The sequence below is a fragment of the Megalops cyprinoides genome, chromosome 21 (assembly GCF_013368585.1).
Source record: "Megalops cyprinoides isolate fMegCyp1 chromosome 21, fMegCyp1.pri, whole genome shotgun sequence".
NCBI lineage: Eukaryota > Metazoa > Chordata > Actinopteri > Elopiformes > Megalopidae > Megalops > Megalops cyprinoides.
In genome coordinates, this window is record NC_050603.1 from 11,633,164 (window position 1) to 11,653,202 (window position 20,039).

Genomic DNA, 20,039 nt, shown 5'->3' on the forward strand with positions numbered 1-20,039 from the left:
GAGTTTAAAAAAGGGGGGCTGGAGGGGGGGTGACACAAAGCACTCCAGTATAAAATAGATAAATAAACACAGAGGAAGACACCAGCAATGAAAGAGAGAAAGGTGGAGGAGAAGATGGAGGGAGAAGGCATAAGATGAGTAAGGATGAGTAGTGTGATAAAAAAAAAAAACTGAGCGCAGTAGGAAGAAATAAAGAAAAGAAAAAGAAATAAAGAGATAAAAAGATGAGGTGAGAAAGACAGGTGACAGAGAGTGAGGTGGAAAAAACACAACCAGATGTGGATGAGAAATAATTTTCCTGAATTAATCACTAACACTCTCTCACACATTTACTCTCACTCTGGCCTTTTCTCCTTCTCTGTCTCATTTTGTCTCTCTCTGTCTCCCTGTCTATCTCCTTCTCTCTGTCTCCATCTTTTGCCTTTTGCTCTGTCTCTCTGTTTTCCTGTCTACACCTCTCCATCTCTTTATGCTCCTTCTCTCTCTCTGCAGCGAATGAGTCAGCCTCATGGTGTGCCTGTACTGTGCAGAGTGTTGTGAGTCTGAGTCAATGAATAATTTAGAAGATGGGAGCTCCCTGAGCGCTTCCCTCTTCCCTCTCTCTCTGACACTGACTCTGCCTCCCTCTCTCAACCACAGCCGGGCTGACTCACTGACAGGCTGAAGGACTCCTGCAGAAAGTGTGCAGAGCTTACTGGTGTACACTTCAATAACTGACACGGACCAGCTCACTGACAAACTGCAAGACTTCCCTTAATCTGAAATGATCTGAAGTGTCTGCTCGTCAATCCACCGACCAGCTCGCTGAGACACTGATTAATATCTTTAAAGTGTTGAATTCTGACTAATGTACAACTTTATCAACCGACACAGGCCAGGTGATCAAAACACTTTAAATGGTCAGTAAATGTTTACATGAACTTACAAAATTTGAGTAACCGATCTTTAATGACTACTCTTCCCAAACCAATGTGAATGACGTATATGATTCTGCCTGGTGTTGATGACCACTCTCCTCCTTTAGATCCTTAACTTCACTGTCTTTGTCCTTCTGCTCCAGAGATTCTGAGGAGGGCCTCTCAGCAGGGTCGTACGCTCACCCTCACATGCTGCATCCCCTCTAAATCCTGCCAAAGCAGACTTACTTCTCATTTATAGTATAAATCTGTACCTTTTCGCTAATAAATGTATAACAGTCTTTGGGGAATTTTTTTAGCCCGGTGAAGTATTTCATGTTTACATACCCAATGTTGTCAAGTGCACAGGGTCAAAGAGACCCTGAATCTCAAACACCGCTGTGCAACAGGACATATTTGAACTTTTTAATCTTGGTCCCCTGTCTTAACAGAGCTTTCTAACAGCAAAGTATTATTGAAGTCCTGATTTCAAGAGTCAACGTCATGCTGTTGATGGATAGGCAACACTTCAAATTTTGGCCAGTTTGTTTGTCAAATTAAAATAATTGAAAATAGGCCCTCCCTCTACTCCTTAAGGTTATTATCTTCAAGTATGGCTCATCCTTCTTAGACAATTTGGGCCTTACAGTCCTGAGTTTATCAACTACAGATGATGTTTCTCTGTGTTAATTGTACTTTGGAAACCACACCTTGGAATCAACTAATGTTTATGTGTTACTATCTGTGTGTTTTTCCTATGAAGATCACCATAGACTTGTAGTAATACAATTCTACAGTGATTATTCATATAAGAGGACACATCCCACTGATTGACATTTGTACAGTACTGTACATCTGTAAAATAACCAGATATGTAAATAGATGTAAATAGTGTGTGTGTGTGTGTGTGTGTGTGTGTGTGTGTTTGTGTGTTCTGGCATGTTAAACTTCAAATCAAAAACTTTCAGGCCAGAATTCTGGGATGTGTTCGAAGAATATGAAAATACTGAGACACTGAAGCATGCACAGATTTTCTAGAACTCTATCTGCAACAAACCTCAAAAATACTTCAAGGCATCCCAGACATAAAACAGCACCTCTAAAGTGCATACTATTAATGAACACCTTTTATTAATATTCATGTTAAAAATTCATTCATGTTTTGCCATGAACACCAGATAATTATGTACATGTAGAAAAACACCAGGTATTTATGCACATATACAAAAGTCACTTTTAGGCATTTAAACAATATGACTGATATACAAGTCACAAAAATACACCATGAAAATGCAGGTCAAAATTCTTTTTGAAATGAACAGCCTTACAGACACGGAAAACAGCATTGGCACCCTTGGGGCTGGAACGGTGCTATTTGCTGACTCGCTGTTCTTTGACAGCCGACACAGATTCAGTATGGAGCCCTTTAGTTCCCTGTTATGGTAACTGAGTGCTAATGAGTGCCTGCAGATATTACAATGGAGTTAATACCAAGGTCACCAGGGGTGTGACCCCACAGGTTTCCATGGAGAAGGGGAGAAAGGTATCCACATCCCTTGTATGAACTCTGTCGAATCAATGGGACCAATCAATGCCTTACCAGTACTGTATTCTCTGGACAGGGCTGCTGTTCAATAAAGTGTCATGCTTTCATTGAAAAATGAATGCACTTTAATCAGCTGAATTGATTTGCTCCAATGATGAGGGGACTCTCACAGGATCGTGGGGAACATGTTGATACTAAATGCAGCACCTTGTACATTGGGCCGCATTACTCCATAGCTCACAGTGTAGGGGACTGTCACAGTCATCATTGATACGTCAAAACAAGAGGGAAAAAGAAATGGAAGGAGGGAGAAAGTCAGATTCTTCTCATCCATTCTCAGCCACATAATCAACACACCATGTATGCTGTACTATCAGATGGAAGAGCATCAACAGATATTCTGCATTCATTTGTGGGTATGTGCAGTACGTATTCATTAGCAATTCTTTAGGTTTTCCAGTGGTTTGAATCCCAATGGATGCACAGTGCAAGTCTGTCCACCAGAGGGCAAGCAAGCTTCTCTTTCAGTCTGAGCTTTGAAAAATCGTGAAAGGTTAGGGCTGGACTGGTGACGCTTTCGTTTTGTATTTGTGAAACACACAAATACGTAAAAGAGGACCCAGAAAAGTGAAAGAGAAGACCACTAAACTTACAAAAATGTTGAAATGAAAAATTTCCATCAGGTGGTAATTACCTGACAGCCACCTTTATGTCTCTATGGAGATTTGAACTAGATGCTTATAGCACACTTGAACACATTGAACTACAGGAAACACTGAAAGGGAATCAGACAGGAAGAGACAGACCGTCTCTCCTTAGTGAATCACCCATGTCAGTGAATAGAATACTAGAAGGAAATACAGTTATATAACACCTCTCATGGGTGTCTGAGTGCTTTACATCGATGGGGATGACTCACCTCAGCCATCACCATAGCGCCCACCTGCCTGACACACAGCTGCCATGTTGCACCTATACTCTCATCACAAATCAGCTGAGGTGGTGCAGGAAGAGACTCATGTAGTCAGTTAAAACTGGGGGATACTTCAGTGGCCAGACTAAAAGAGCCCAATCGGGACTTGGACACTGGGACACGTGGACACTGGGAAACACCCACACTCTTTGCAATAATACCCACACTGGGCCCGTAAAACACAGCCTGTCCAGGTGCCCAGGTGTATTCTACCCAAGAACACACTGAAAAAGTGGTCTCATCTGTCAGGACGAATGTAAAGGCTCACGTCAGTTTACTAAGTGTACTACACTAATTAAAACCTGTTTAAAAAAGACTTTTTTTAGACTTTAACTATAAAGATAACAGCATTTTACACCGCTATACAGCTTGTTTTTCTCATTATTTTCCCATTTTTAATTTTTCATTTTGCCTGAGCCACGCAAAAGCCCCCCACTCAAGAAATATTGAGTCAGTATTATAATTGTTCCCTGAAATTAAAAGAGATGCATTGCAAATATTAAGGTATTACACGCTTATTTTGTACTTGTAATATGCAGACATGGCACACTTGTAAAATGCAAAAACATCCATAATGTAACTCAGCAGATATCAGATGTAATGTCAATGATGGTGTTTAACAAGAACAAATATCCATCTGCCATGTTCTTGGAAAACGTGACTTGAAAAAGCAGCCCTGGAAACAGCTGCTGAGCAGCTACTGCACTAACAACATTATACCACTAGAGGCACTAGAGGGCAAGATACCAACCAAGGGAGTAAGCTCTGGATGCAGCATTTCTGTCCACAGCGTTATTTTACAACGCAAAGTTACTGGACATTTTCGGACATATAGGAAAGGCATTTCAGAAAAGTAAATATGCAATGACCTTGGATTAACACAAAAGACTACATTAGACATCTACAGCAGAGAATACCATCAGGAGAAAAATGTTGGAAGTTTGTGAGTGATGAGCATACCAGTTAAATAAGAATAAGTACCAGTAACTGGCAGCCTGCTGCTGTCACTAATTGTCTCCAGTGTGTAGATACCTTGATAGATAGATTAGCATTAAATTAGCATTTCTCCACCACAACTGACATAATATGCCGTGCCTTTATGTAACTAAACAAACTTAGGCACAATAAAATGTCAATTAATGTATTTTTCTTATGTAATGTGCATGCTGATTAAGTAAAAACAAAATTCTGTATGATAAGTTTAACGGTATACGAAATGGTACATTTTAGGTAAGATTCACAGAAACACCACCCTTCTCCAGTATCAGCTCCACATAACATTTGGTGGTGTGTCACTTGATGTCTTAACCTTGGCATCAAGGGACACACAAGTATGACGCATCCAGTATGCCAAGAAACAGGTAGCATTCAGACCAGCTTTAGCAAATGAGAAGGAGCTAATAAAATTGCATATTTCCATTTATATGTATCTCAATGTGGTTTTGAATAGGAGACTTGAATAAGAGCCCCTGAGGCATACTATAAGCTGTGTTCACTTTTTCCAGAGGAGCAATAGCTTCTCCCTCGATCCAAAGAAGTAGACTAAGGCAGACACAAATAGTTTAATCTTCTCTAATGGACAGTAGTACTTGAATTTGCTATAAATTGGAGTCATCTGGTACTGAATCCATTGGTCTAAGCTTTTCTTAGTTAAAATTTGAACAAGAAGTGGATATTAGTATGGTCCACAATGGCATGCCGACTTGAAGATCACCATGTGTTGATCCAGGGTTTATGGTTTGTTGAAACCTGCTCACATGTTTTTATGAAGACATACAGACAGACAAAAATGGAGTTGATGTATTGTCCACTCTCATGCCAAAACCAGGCCTGCTGACCCTTGAATGTCCGTTTCTTACCCTATAACCACCAGCAAGACTCCAATCCGGTGTCTGCTGGGTTACGGCTAACAAACTGCATACTGAAAGAATACAAAACTGCCTAGAAGGAGGTACTGTAAGACACATATTGTAAGGTAAAGATAAAGACAGAAGACAGAAAGGTAAAGTGATTGTGTGTGTGCTGGTATGGCACAAGAGGGGTGGGGTCAGGAGGCGATAGTGTCCAGTGCCATGATAGTCAAGTCATTGTGGGCGGGGCACGGGGTGCAGCAGGGTCATATGCTCGGCCCCTGTGAAAGGCAGCCGCTGGGTGCTGTAATGGTGTACCACCTCAGGAATGCTGGGAAACACACAGCTGCTCTGGTCCAGGGTGTAGCCGTTCTCCTTCGTCTGGGCCACAATGATGTGCACACAGCCCTGACTCGTCCTGAAGGAGAGAGAGGGAGGATAGGAAGAAAGGGAGAGAGAACAGAGAGAGACGGAAAGGCAGAGGGAGGGAGAGAGAGAGAGAGAAAAACAAAGATGGGCAACATTAAAACACACATACAAGCAGACATAATTAACAATAGCATTGACGCTTTCATGATTTCTAAAAAATTCATTACTCACGATTCCTCACATGCAATGAGATTCAAGGTGCAATTAATATTGGCCTGAATGAAAAATCAAATAAAAAAGGGTTCTTCCAAGTATTGTTTTATTTCTCTAGTACAAAGCCCAGCTCCTCCCATTTTCAGTCTCTCACCTTTGTCATTTGGATTCTTACTGCTATTAATAATATACTTCCTACAAGCTTACCGAGGGCAAATGACTTATTTTGTTGAAAAACGGAACCGCCTAAATCTCAAAGCAGAGCCAATAGCCAATTCATGTTTTTGCAAGTGCTCTTTTTCATGTGCATGGACCAGGATGATGCTAGCCGGTGCAAAATGGCTTGAACTGTAAGCTGATACAACATCAACCACAAATTACAAATATCCTTGCTCCATTTTTATTAATCAGTGAAAATATGCACAATACATTAGCAATGATTCCACAAAGTGCCTATTTTATGACACAAATCTTTTCCATTTTTAGAGCACAATGTGTGTACTGAAAGCTGAAGAGCATAAGCGTGTTCCATGGCTACACCTTTCACGACGGATTTATTGAGGGAAACAAAAATGTTACTTGGCACATACTATGGAGAGAGTGAACTTTAGTATTTCCTCCCCAGGCTGCATTTGCTGCAGAACTTGTTTGCCAATACTCCTCTCTCTACGGGGAAGACTGGAATTCCAACGCCTTCGATCAGCCTAGCTTTCACATTACCCACCGTATCTGCATTCTGAGTGCAAACAGAGGCCCATTCGCATTCTGATGGTATATGTGAAAGAACTCTCAGATGAAAGGATGCAGGAGGAAAGCTGCTGTAGGATGTGGAAATTAGCAGACTGCTCCTAAGACCCCCCCCCCCATCCCCCGGCTCCTGTCATTTGAGCAATCAGAATTTTGTGCAAAAATTTCTCATACCTAATATGCACATTATAATATCTGATAGCATGTTATTTCATTGACTGGAAATAATGTAACCACCTTTCTGCTTTTGGTTATCTATATCAAATGATACATTTGAATCACCCTGCCATTTTGTAAATGTTTACTGTACAACACAGCTCTGCATTGTCATCTATACATGTGTACCACACTCAGCATTGTTAAGCAACAGCATTGTTTACCATACTCACTTGAGGGCGATAGAATATTTGCTGGTGCCTGATTCACTGTTCCTTACAAGGAAGCTGGCCTCTTTACAGGACAGCAGCTGTGACTCCGCCTCCTGCCGTGTCACACAGCCATGGTACCAGCTTGGGGGGGGGGGGGGTTACAAGCAGATGCAAGGAACATGGGATTCACGTGCAGACAAGAAGATTTTTTAAAACCTGACACATGGACCAAAAACCTAGCATAGAACGAAGGAAATGTAATATGCAGTAATTGCAGTAAGTGGGTTTCAATTTGTTAGAATAAAAACATACTGGCACAACCACAATCCATTAGAGCAACATTAACTTGTAACATATCAACATGTTAACACATGTACATATACATTCCATACTTACAGCATGGGTTATAGAACAAACGCTGGATATTAGGCAACTTACTGCAACATCATCAGGAGTTTAGATCAATAAATTTGTTATATTTCGCCTTCAGAGCTGCCTGCCTTGTAATCTATATCAATACATGTACACCTCTGTTTGATCTTCCTTCCACCTTCAGCTCACCTCTGTTTCTCCAAGGGCAGAGTGGGGTCCACTTTGACTGAGTCAGCCTCAGACGTGGGCCCTGGGGACGAGGGTGGTGGGGGCGAGCTTTTGAGGATCTTCTGGGTCCAGCTCTTCTGTCGCAGGTGCTGCGGACGCAAGCCGTGGGGGGGCTCCTCTTTGGTGGGGGAGGGACGCTCCACACCCTCAAACTGGGCTGGGGGAGAGATGAGGAAGGGGGTCAGAATCAGCTGGGAGAAACAGGCTGGGTGGGGGGGCAACCAAGTAGGGGACGAGTTGTGAGTTTGTCACGCAGAACAGCTGGGGTTCCAACTTCTCCTTCAGCGGCAGCCGCAAGTATGCTCACTTCGACTGAATGGGTGGTGTTTTCATTTGACAACTACCAGGATATAGTCTGCAGCCCAAGCGTGAGGTATCCCTTAAAAGGCAGACAGGAGTAATATCTCCGTATTGCGCCTGTCTACCTCAGGTTTTTTGCTGTGATCAGTGATGGTGGTGTAAATTCTGTCTGTTCCACATCCGCTGTTTAGTAGTGTGGCATAGTGGTAAGGCGTGGGGCTCGCAACTGAAAGATTGCTGATTCAATTCCTCCCTGGAGCACTGTTGTACCCTTGAGCAAGGTACTTAACCCACAATTGCCTGAGCAAATATCCATCTGTATAAATGGATAATGTAAAAATTGTAAAATCTGTAAAAAAAAGTTGCTCTGGATAGTCCCTGCTAAATGACAATAATGTAATGTAATGTTTAACACCATTAAAAATGGAATCTTGAACTCAGAGAGCCATCCTGGCTCCAAGCCCATGGTGAAAAAGGAATATTTATGTGCCACTGTACAGTGGGTGTGGCTTTGTTGTGCAGCATGGGTACCTGAAAGTGCCTTCACAATCTGCTCCTTCTTCCACTCCCAGGGCAGTTCATACTCCGCAGGCGGACGGGGGTCTAACTCGGGACGGACAACGGGAACCCGGACTCCTCCGCCCTCCCCCTCCACGCCTGCCTCATATGGGGTGTCATATATTTGGGGGGGAGCAGGTTTCCCATCCTCCACTGCTCCCACACCCCCTTCCAGCAGGGCCCACATCTTTAGCAGGTCCTTGGAGCCCCTCTTCCGGATCTCCGTGCAGAAAGCAGTGACGTCTGCAATAATAGGAGAGCCATCGAGAAGATTAAAGGTCAGAGGATATGTTATGTTATGACAATACAGTGACGCTTAAGTCATTGTACTATACTACATGTACTATAGCTAAAGAATAAACAGAACTTTAATTTGAAATGTGTGCTTTAGCTGAAATGTGCTCCACAATATAGTGCTACCACCCATGCAACAGCACAGAGGTGTTTAAATGTGAAAATATATTGTCAGTTTTTTTCTTGCAAACGTGTATAGGAAATTACTGAAGCAACACCATCTTGAACCAGACATTATCGCTGTAAACAATACTATAATATGGAGTATTTGATAATGACCACGCTGTTATCCCATAAATATATTTGATAGGCTGCAATATTGTTGTAACATGCAATGGTACTGACTGTGTCAGGTCCATTGTGTGTTTGTTCCAGGTAAAACAATGGCTTTACAGAGTGAAAGGTCAAGAAAACACGTGATTAGTTGAATGACGGCTCACTTCCTGGATTCTGGGAAGTTATTAGGGATGGGGGGGGTGGGGGCATAGGCGGGCCTCCCTGCATAGAGGGGCCATGTAGGAGCCATGTGGAGAGGTGGTGGAGTCGGGGGGGGAGGGAGGGGGGGTTCAGTGGAGGGCAACTTCCTATCCAGAGAATAGGACCAGGAAACAGAGACAGGAAACAGGAAGTAGAGACAGGAAACTGCGCCCAACGTCCCAGCACACCATAGTCGCCGTGGCAACCTCCTGGGGAACTGAGCGAGGGGGAGATTTGTGTTCACAGTGTCTTTCTCTTTGCCTGAGAGTGTATGCAAAGCTAAACAGGCACACTCACATACACACACACACATATACACACACACAAATCAGATGGAAACACAGCTCCAGAGAGGCAACTACATGTACAGACATTGAGGCAAAAGACAGGCACCTGTGATCATTTGCTGGGCATCATAGGGTTCCATATAACCATCGTTCTCTCCTTCTCTCTCAGCATCTCTTTGCTCCCTGGTTTTCTGTGCGTCAAAGGGGTCTGCATAGTCCTCTAGAATTATCACCTAGAAGAGACCAACAGCTGAATGAAAGAGTCGCAAGGCATTGTGACCAGTGACTGTGTGGTATTCATTCAAGCGTAAAATGCTTGTCACTGGCGAATACACCACTAGTGTACACACATAAACTTTCTGAATGCCATACCACTGAACTGAGTTTTGGGCTTTTTGAAGTGCCTGTTTTCAGGAAAGGAACCCCGCTGCTGGCTGTGCAAGCCATAGTGTTTGCTGGAAGGGGAATAGCAGGAGGGGGGCGTCACCCTCACAAGTAATTGTGTCTACGGTGGCAGCTGTCATGACTGTTTTGAAATTCAGGAGGATTAATGTCCAAAACGGGAAGGTCCACAAGAATGCCAGAGTTAGAAGATCTGAGTCCCGGACGGCCACGGTGTCCTCTGGTTTAAAGGTGCTCAAGATCACTGATACCAGAGTAAATTCTTACTTCATAAACTGAGGGATTGAATCCAGTGTGTGCACCTGTGAAAATTCATTTTAAATGATTTATATTTAACCTTAAAATTCTCCTTCAGAATGAATATCTAATTCGTACTGGAAACAACCAAACACATCCCCTGGGTTTAAGCTAATTCTGTTACCACCCTAGATGCTTTTTGAATGCTCAGCTGAAGTAGAAAATTCCTGGACAGTGGGCCTCCAAGAACAGGACTGGGCACCACTGTCAAAGTTCCACAGGAAATGTGCATGATTACCGCTCTGGAGCCGAGCTGGGAACCACCGTTATTTTCCTTGCATTTTAGTACATCAGCACATACGCCATACTACTGCCTTGAGTTAAATTGACATTTTCACACCTTTCTGTGCACTTGGCATTGTCCACACTCAATGCAATGTGCAAGATGAATACAAACAGTATCAATTTGAGCAAGGGCCAATCACCAAGTCTCCATAGGGCCTTTGTGGCCTTACAATAGACACACAAAGGAGGGCATAAGTGTTCCACCTGCTGTTGAATCCCATTAGAAGATCGCTGTTAGCAATATTGTCTAATTGTGTTTTAACCTGTGCTGACAATAAGCCAAGAATTATTATTATTATTATTATTATTATTATTATTATGGGCCAAATAAGACATTCAGTGAAGACTTGAGAGAAATCAGCAAATCAGTTTTTCCTCCAGACACAGTATGGTTCTGTAAGTCTCATAAACACTGTTTTCCTAGGCAAATAGTAGCACTATTAGAAGATTGTGCATTCAGATCTGTAAAACATATTTATCTAAAACACAGCGCCAAAGCTGTGTCAAGAGCACAAGACAGATGGGAGGCAAACCAACAGACATGGGACAGCAGTGCTAGGAACTGATGGTCAGATATACTGTATGTGCAGCACTGCATTGTACACTATTGTACAGTAAATGCTTCAGATAAACAGGCTGTATTTGTTGTAACCATAAAGCATTTGATTTGAACTGAGCTTAACAATGTGAGAATGTAAACATCCAATGGGCCCTCTGTTGCTCTGAAAAACACCCCATTGCACCAAAGCTGAGGAAGCATCATTGCTGAGATCCCGCTAAAAAACATCTGAGTTGTTCATGAGACAGAGATACATGTCAGTGACCAACTGATAGGTCTTCTACCCCGACAGGCAAAGTTGGCTTTGAGGGAAAAAGTGGTGTTTTATCATAGCAATTGGGGTTTCCCACACCACCCCTGCTATCACTATGCCAAGCTCTCATTGACTTGCCCAGCCCAGTTATATTTCTGTCTCTCCTTTTGGCAGTTTCTACCCTTCTACAGTATAATTCTAATCAGACAAACCACAGAACCACCACAAAATAATTTGTTTTACACCATTCTGGTATGGACACATAACCATGGGTATTGCAAAGTTATTTTCATTGGCAAACATGTTTTTTAAGCTATCTGAGCGACAGAGAAACATTAAGATAAAAATGACAAAGGAATACAAAGATGGAAATGTGAAGCGACCCCCTCTCCCTTCCTCCTTCCCTTTATCCCCTCTCCTTTATCTGTCTTTCTTTTTTTCTCACACCATTTCACTGTGACTTTATTATCAAAGCATAGCCAGAAGGCCTCCGCTATGGACAAGGTTAACACCTGAGTGTCAAGTGACACGATTCTTTAAACAACCTGATAGCCTTCACCAGGGGGATGAAAGAGAATAGGAGAACAGGGGGGAGACGAGGGAGTGTGTGTGTGTTGTAGGGGGGGGGGGGGGGGGGGCAGGATAAGAGAGAGGGGGGGCAGGGTCAGGAAGAGAGAGAGAGAGAGAGAGAGGGGTGGAAATCTTATTGTGTTACTTGTACTAGGCCAACGCAGTTAATGAAAGTCAGGGCTGATTGTAAAGCAACTTTTCATTGAATGGTGAGAATAGGGGGATGAAGGGAGAGGGGGAAAGGAAGGGGAAAGAAAGAGAGGGGGAGACAGACAGGGAGGAGTAGATACAAAGAGGCAGAGACAAAGGGTGTGGGAGGGGAGAGACCGTAACAATAATATCAGCTTTCATAGCTTCAACTTTCTTTGGTTTTCCATGATAAAATCAATGATGCCACATGGTGTTTCAACAGAATTACTAAACACACACTGTGCAACTGCAACACTGTAAATAATGGTACTATGGGCTACTGGGCGCAAGTACTCTTTGTATAATTTTGTTAACACCTGAATGGATTAACCTTAGCACAACTGGATTAACCTGGCAAACTGCACAGTATGACTACAGTCAGCTTTTGTGTCAAGTATGTTACATTTACATTTACTCACTTTTAAAATGCTCTTATCCAGAGCAACTTACAAAAGTGCAAATGTCCTAACATGGGCATTTCGCCTACCCTGATTTATCCTATTCCAGGACAAAATCATATATTTTCACATTTACTTAATGTGCAACTCCAGTACAGGAAAAACCAGATTTGTGAATATCCAACGCACAATACAATATGCAGTGAAGCGTCCCCAGAGACTGTTTGCGCGCAAACACTGTATTGCATTATTATGAAATCTATTATATCTACACACCTTAGACGTCAAACTCGCATAATCTTTTCCCAAGTAACAGGACCGCTGAGACAACTTACCGTTTCTGTTCTGGAGGTGGTATTTACTTTTTCTGTTTCAGGTGCAACTAGACCACCGTTGCCGCTATTGAAGTTCGAGTTTTTGTCCTGTTTGTCCACCTTGATCATACGGCTGATGTAGGCGTTCGCCGAAGTCGAACTTTTAAGAGGCCGATGCTCTTCGACCCCTGGCTCGATCTTGGAGTTCTTACGACTCTTCCCCGGGATCAGGCTGTCCCAAACCTTCCCGTCTTTGATTGATCCACCGCTGGTGGTGCCGTTGCGTCCCAGTTCAATAGCCGAATTTTTTCGATTCCTCCCAGTAAGGAGAGATCCGACGCCGCCAGCGCTGCCACTGTCAACACCCGAATTTTTACGCAGACTCCCTTTAGTGCCACCTGTTTTAGCGCCTGTCCCGGCTGACAGTCCCGGCCTGGCTCTGGTCTGAGAGCTGGACTCTGAGGCTGAGCGCATCCTGTCGGTACCGTTCTTGAGATTGATGGGGAAATCTTTGAACCACTTCGCCATCGTCGCTTACTCTGAAAGACTGAAAAGATTCACCTCTCCAGCACCTCTTAACGCCATAAACACCCTAAATACACCGAGTCGCACTATCAGGGACCACTGTATCCTGTCACAGAAATATTACAGCTAATGGTAGGATAACCCCTACTCATAGGCTTGCAGCTTGTAACTTACAATAAGTTGGTCTTTTCGGGTTAGACAGTGCACACGAGTTTACACTGGTATATTCATGAACCGGTGCATCGGCTTTATTATTTTGTACAATTTCGGCTTTTATCGTCGTAAGACAAATTCTAAAATAACATTCTGCTCTCACAGGACCTACTATAACAAACCATTGCAAGCATATAGTTGCCTACATACACAGAACGAAACCGTCTAAAGCAATTCTGTCCCACAAACCTAGTTGGCTTTCTTTTCTCTTATTCTCATTTATCTTCCCTTTTTCTTCCATTCGTATGATTTTCCGTCTTGCGTTTTCTCTTTTCGTTACTTTTCTTTTGGAGCTACTCCCGTAGAATAAAGAACAGTCTTTGGATAGGGAAGACTTCGAAAAATCTGATTTTTTTCTTGACTCTTGTAGAAGATCCCATTCCCATTCAGCGTTAAGTCCAAGCGTCTTTGCAACTCGGAGAGATGTAACGTAGAAGGTGTATGGGGGTGGAGGTTGTGGAGTAACGTTATAGGGGGCGGTGAGAAAGTGGGATGGGAGAGTTCAAAGCACAATGTTACTGTATGAAAACGGCTTACTATGGGAAAAGTCATAATTTTAACGTATAATTTTATTGTATTAGGCTATTTAATAACAATGTAGGCTACTTAAAAAAACAACTCCGCAATATGTATGACACCGCACATGTATAAATAGTTTCCATATCCTATCCATATAGTAAAACAATGAACCATAATTAATTAAAATAATTTGGTAGTCGCTCTGATTTTATTGCATCCATAGACCACATAAACACAAACGCTCTTGGGGACCTCATAAGATCCAGTGGGGCCAAAACAGGTATGTTTGCTGTGACATTGTTCAACCTGCTTGATCAATCGTTAATGTTAGTTGAAACTGAAATTGAAATTTGGCACATAAGTATTAACAAAAATGTTTTCTAGCTACAAACAGTCAAAATGTAGCCTATAATGTGTCGCAGAATTTCCATCGTATTATGAAACCGAGATATAAACTGCGGCTGCAAATATTATAGGATATATTTCATGTATGCCCAACTTTGCAATGTGTTGTTTTATGTTATTTGCTGCATGAGCATTTTCGTTTTCCACCAGGATAGCAGTGAAACGAATGATAACCATGCGTCTGTGATGCCACATGTGAGCCGACCTGAAATTTCAGTAAGCGGGTTGATGGAATGGACGATGATACACTCCTGTTAGGCTTGTATGCCCAGGATGAACAGTTCTTTAAAAACTACGTGTCCCTACTTTCAACCCTGGTGCTGTGCACTGAGCATGCGCACGAATGAAGGCGAATCCAGATTAACCCACTCTCTACATGTGAGTGGGAGTGTTGTCTTGTAATTTTGCTCACGAGTCTTAGTAAAGATACATATCTGCACTATCTACATGTATCAAATATAAAACATATTTAACTGTTGTATTTTCAAATTCCCCACACTGGGATGACAGAAAACGCCGAGTCATTAGAAAGACAGATCTTTCCACCCCTGTTACAGTGTTTAAAAATGGCTCATTCTTGACTGTTCTACCACTTACAAGAGAAGGGTGAGGCGATCAGAAATAAGAATTAAAAAGGGAAACGTAAACTTTAAATAAACAAATGAACAGATTTGCAATAAAATATCAAAAAATGAGCATAGTTTTGACTTGAAATAAAGTTTCATTGGTAACGCAATCAATGACCAATGATGGAAAGATATCCCCCTAGTAATGCCATTGTTGAATGTTCCCGGGTGCGCGTCTCTCCAGCCTGTCCCTCTTTGTCCAGCGGCGACAGTAGGCCGGAATAAAGTATGGTTGATTCGGTGCTTTAGGATAAATTATTTTTGGCAGTGTTATCGGGAAATTAAGCGATTAGCGTTTAGCACATGTGTGTTGACTATTACCGGTGACCAACGATTCTTTGTGAAGGATACCAGAGTAAGCATCGGATGAAGAAGATGCATAGAAAAATACAGACTAGCCAACTAGCTAGCTAGCTAGCTAGGCGAGCAAACAGAACGAGCTAGCTAGTTACGTTGAATTGGACAACGGGTGTTATAGTCATTGCCTTTTTGTCCATTGGCTTACTTTTAACGTTAACGTAAATATTGTGGTTATTCACATTCTCAGAATGGCCCATTGCACGAACCCATTACAACCATGCTTGCATCTGGACGGCTGTATTTAAAAAGCAATACCTAGCTAGCTGGCTAGTTGCACATCTGTTAGTGATCATGTTTTAGGAGGAGGGGGAGTGTTCTGTAGATCGCTAACAACAGTGTTCGGTCTCTTTCTCCTTTATCCGGTTGCAGACGAGACCAGGTTCATTTTTACTCAGATCTTACTGTCTTTTCGCTATTTCAGGGCTCTGCTCCCAGCCTTGGACATAATTCGGTACTCCAGGACTGAGTTGGACCTGATAGCTAGCTATCTAGCTAGCCAGCCAACGTTTGCAAGCCTGTGACAGCTAAAACGTGGCCGCCAATACATTGCTAGCTTGAGACAAAAAAAAAAATCCAGAATCTTGACATTTTCAGGCTTACTGGAGTTTAGCGTTGTGATAATCAAAATCGGTATTGAATTGATATTGGAAGAGCACTCGATCAGCTATTCACAATTTTTCTTTGTATATGAACGGTGACATGGCACCGCACCGACAGTCATATTAATGGCCGCCGAATCTGGAAGGCTACCGGCGGGACAAGGTCAAGGAAAACGAGGCAAAGGTAGGATTGCATCCGTCAGTGGATTTCTAACCGCATCGGAAAAAGTGCTGTATAGCTACTTCATTTCCTCCGTAAGCACCCAACTGTCTGGTTGCTTGTACTTCAGTAGACGTGTCTGGTTGATAGCCAGCCTGCCTGCCTGCCTGCCTCTGCTTCGCTATCTGTCCATTCTCTCTCTCCCGCCTGACTGAAAGGTAAACGGTTAGCTACTGTCTCTCTGTGCCTAACGTACAAGTCTTCCCTTGTCGTTTTACCGGTCTTTAATTTCTGCTAATGGCTTTGTGTCAGTTCCTCGCTTCGTATGTGAAGCTGTTAGTTCCACACCCCTCATGTTCTGTTGATACATCTGCCTACTTGCGTGGTATGATAGAAATGAATGCGGTGTGTGCATTTATATTTCTAACGCTATTTAGCGGTTAGCCGTAAGTCTCTGCTAACGGAATGAGTAACTATGCAAGCCACTGTGCAGGCTTAAGAAATAGCCCACTACCCATTGTTTCTGTTTTGTATAGAGAATGAGGATATGTGTTTGGATAACTGAGATGTGCCAAAAGGGATTCTACCCTGACTTCTGATTTTACTACTGTGAGCCAGCTACAGCTGATCAAGTATTTCCTCTCTAGAGCAGTTCTACTGGGGACTAACATGTTTTCTGTAGCATTAATTATTGTATGGCACACATGCTGTAGATACAAATATTAAGTAACCAATCAATATGCATAAGTAATAAGTCTAATAATGGTCTCTCCATCTCTTCTCTGCTTCTCCTGCAGGTGCACAAATGAAAAGTCCAGAGAAAAAGAAGAGGAAGTCCAATGCCCAGGTAATGCATTCTAGCCCTAATGGAATACCAGAGTATTCCTGCAGGCTGCTATTGGATCTGACAAGCTGAGTCATTTATACATAGGAAGGGGTTTGTGACATGTATTGATCTTTGCATATTTTCTTTCCTTCCCTTCTTTCTCCACTCCCCAACCCTTCCTTTATATTTTCTCTCACTTTCTGTCTGATGTTTTTTTTTTTCTTCTATTCGGAAAGGGGGCGGCATTTTCTCATCTCTCTGAATTTGCGCCCCCTCCCACCCCCATGGTGGACCACCTGGTCGCTTCCAACCCCTTCGATGACGACTTTGGGCCCCCCTCACGAGCTGGCGGGGCCGGCGGGCCTGGGAGCGGCCCCTTCCTCCCCAGCCCAGGTGCAGCAGGAGGTGGAGGAGGGGGTTATGGAGGCGGGGGCAGAATGGGCGGCGGGATGGGGTTTATGGGAGGGCCAGGAGGTGGGCAGCCCAATCGCAGACCCCCCTTCGGACCCCCGCCTCCGAACGCGGGGCCACATCATCAGCTCGGGTTCGGGGGGATCCCTGGGTTTGGAGGCGGAGGCGGCGGAGGGGGAGGAGGGGGTTTCCCACCTGGGGGGCCCTCGCAGTTTAACATGCCCGCTAATTTCAGCCCACCAATGCATCCAGGTCCCGGGTTCAACCCAATGCTGTCTCCAGGAGGGATGGGGGGCCCGGGAGGAGGGGGCCCCCCACATCCTCGATTTGGAATGCCCCCTCAGCAGCCCCAGCATGGACAGGGGGGTGGGCATCCTTTCAACAGCCCCCCCTTACCCGGTGGAGCTGGGCCTAGAGGTCCACCTCACGGCCCCCTAAATCCCATGGGCGGGATGCCAGGCGGGATTAATTTGATGGGTGGCATGGGAGGGGGAGGAGGAGGTGGAGGAAATATGGTTGGAGGGCTCCCTGGGTTACCCCCACCAGGGCAGTTCCCGCCCTCTCAAGATGGTCCCTACCCTGGCCCCAGCCCCCCAGGAAGTGAGGATGGAAAAAACTTTGGTGGAGGAGGAGGTCCACAGTCAGTGCCACCCTCTCAACAGCAGCAGCCTAACTTAAACCCCCCTCCTCCTAACAACACCACCCCTGGGCCTCCTCCATCCTCTGGCCCCCCTCCTCCCCAGCCTGGTGGGGGATTCCCAGGCCACCCCGATGTCCAACAGCCAAACCCAAACACTCCCAATCAGCCGCCCTCAGCTCCACCTCCACCTAACCCTAATTCTTCCCCAACTGGACCCTTAAATGGACCCCAGCCACCTCAACAGCAACCGTCCAATCCACTCCAGCCCCCCAATTCTGCCAGCACCCCCTCAAACAACCCCTCCCAGCAGCAACAGCCCACTCCCCCAAATTCCACCCCTACTCCTGCCCCTTACAGCCAGCAAAACAGCGCACCGGTCCCAGGATCCATGGCCAACCAGCCACCCAACTCCAACCAGGCCAATATGACCAACAACAGCAACACCAACACCCCTACCAACAACCCCAACCCTCCTTCTAACTCTACCCCTACCCCCACCACCCAGTCCCCTCTGCCCCCTGGACCAACTCCATCTGCCGCCCCTGGGCCCGGGCCTCAGAAACTGGGAGGTGGCATGGTCTTCCCCTGTGGATTCTGCCTGTCTGAAGTCCACGACGACCAGGAAGCCATCCTGTGCGAGGCCTCCTGCCAGAGGTGGTTCCACCGTGACTGCACAGGCCTGACGGAACCGGCCTACGGGCTGCTGACCCGGGAGAGCGCCGCCGTGTGGGCCTGCGACTTCTGCCTGAAGACCAAGGAGATCCAGGCTGTCTACGTGCGGCAGGGCATGGGTCAGCTTGTGGCCGCCAATGAGGGCTGAGAGACGGAAAGTAAAGAGAGAGAGAGAAACTGAGTGAGCGGGGGTGGACAGAGAGGAAAAAAAAAATATACCCTCTACCTTCAGATCAACATGATCTTCGATTTGCTATCGACTGAATGCTTTTTCCACTGCCTGCCTGACCACATGACTGGAACTTTTGATGGCTGTTGGCAAGAGGCCCCTCTCCTGTCTGATAGAATGAGACACACACACACTCCAACTGACTGAATGAGTGAGCATTTTCCTTTAAGTATGACATGTTGACTTCCATGGCTAACATACACCAAGAGGATGAGGCACTGACTAGGCAACACACTGACCAGCAAGCACTGACCAGTTCACTACCTCACACAGTCAATTACTGATTGACACAGATACTCACTCACTCACTCACTGACGCACTGACCGTCTGACTAATTTACTGCAAGATTCCTGGGTGCTGCCCACATCCACCCCCATCAACTCTCAACTCTCCTTGAAAAAGACTCCAAAGGAATCTGGACTCCCCTCTCCCCATTCTAGACTTCCTACAGACCTCCAATGCCTCACAGAAAGACAAGGAGCTATATGAATCTCTGTAGATATGAATATTTCCAAACTGTATTGTTCCACTTGACTTGGAAGGCAGGGGGATTCATTGAGAAACTTGGACTGAAACTTTTTTTAACTACATTTGAGTCACCTGCTTGTATTAATTCACTGGACACAGAAAGGAAGTGAATTCAGTGCTGATCATATCACATCGGTGTAGTAATTAGTGTTATTGTATCAGATCAGACTTGTATAGTATGTGGTTTGCATACAATCCAATGCAGTAACTTGACATTATGCTTGTCATCTCTGCTTGAGGCCTTGAAGTAGACCAAATTGCTCTGAGTGAAAAAGGTCCATTATCGGATTACTGTCATGGCAGAGGATGTTTATAATAGTGTAACAATTTTTTTTTACCATTTCTGCCCAAGTTGCCTCATTTTTGGCCATTTTTGTTTCCTTTGCCATGTTTTGTACTGATGTCTGTGCTGTTCAGTGAGATCTGTTCTGCTGCCCTCTGGTGGTCTCCAGAGGGATCAGTTACACCTGGGGGAAAAAAAGGTACTGAACTCTTAAGTAAAGAGAATAATTTTTGTACTTGTATTTGCGTTTCGTTTTTGTTAGTTTTGTTTTGGTTGTTTTTTTTAGAAAGTCTTTAT

The 20,039-nt window shown here is 44.3% G+C and overlaps 2 protein-coding genes across 3 annotated transcripts; one reads left to right on the forward strand and one right to left on the reverse strand.

Moving 5' to 3' along the window:
* Window positions 1-4,857: 4,857 nt before the first annotated feature.
* LOC118768891 (SH2 domain-containing adapter protein E-like) lies at window positions 4,858-13,896 on the reverse strand. The gene is made up of 7 exons (XM_036515861.1): window positions 13,673-13,896; window positions 12,767-13,292; window positions 9,585-9,711; window positions 8,394-8,663; window positions 7,524-7,719; window positions 6,984-7,103; window positions 4,858-5,683 (listed from the first exon to the last, which is right to left on the reverse strand). The coding sequence occupies exons 2-7, from the start codon at window positions 13,271-13,273 to the stop codon at window positions 5,500-5,502; spliced, it is 1,404 nt and encodes a 467-aa protein (XP_036371754.1). The 5' UTR covers window positions 13,274-13,292; window positions 13,673-13,896; the 3' UTR covers window positions 4,858-5,499.
* Window positions 13,897-15,156: 1,260 nt separating this feature from the next.
* pygo2 (pygopus homolog 2 (Drosophila)) lies at window positions 15,157-19,928 on the forward strand. 2 transcript variants are annotated; one of them, XM_036515582.1, is made up of 4 exons: window positions 15,157-15,388; window positions 15,815-16,176; window positions 16,950-16,999; window positions 17,215-19,928. In XM_036515582.1, the coding sequence occupies exons 2-4, from the start codon at window positions 16,119-16,121 to the stop codon at window positions 18,847-18,849; spliced, it is 1,743 nt and encodes a 580-aa protein (XP_036371475.1). In that variant the 5' UTR covers window positions 15,157-15,388; window positions 15,815-16,118; the 3' UTR covers window positions 18,850-19,928. The 2 variants fall into 2 exon arrangements, with proteins under 2 accessions (XP_036371475.1, XP_036371476.1); XM_036515583.1 differs by having other exon boundaries at window positions 16,111-16,176.
* Window positions 19,929-20,039: the final 111 nt, after the last annotated feature.

What these genes read in the sequence shown, in the direction of transcription:
- LOC118768891 (XM_036515861.1), bottom strand. Translation starts at nt 13,273, where the DNA reads ATGGCGAAGTGGTTCAAAGATTTCCCCATCAATCTCAAGAACGGTACC. An exon ending in CCACCTCCAGAACAGAAACG is followed by an intron (nt 9,712 to 12,766) that starts GTAAGTTGTCTC and finishes GGTCTCTTCTAG; the next exon opens with GTGATAATTCTAGAGGACTA. An exon ending in CTGCCCTTGGAGAAACAGAG is followed by an intron (nt 7,104 to 7,523) that starts GTGAGCTGAAGG and finishes CCCCCCCCCAAG; the next exon opens with CTGGTACCATGGCTGTGTGA.
- pygo2 (XM_036515582.1), top strand. Translation starts at nt 16,119, where the DNA reads ATGGCCGCCGAATCTGGAAGGCTACCGGCGGGACAAGGTCAAGGAAAA. An exon ending in TCAAGGAAAACGAGGCAAAG is followed by an intron (nt 16,177 to 16,949) that starts GTAGGATTGCAT and finishes CTTCTCCTGCAG; the next exon opens with GTGCACAAATGAAAAGTCCA. An exon ending in AGAGGAAGTCCAATGCCCAG is followed by an intron (nt 17,000 to 17,214) that starts GTAATGCATTCT and finishes CTATTCGGAAAG; the next exon opens with GGGGCGGCATTTTCTCATCT.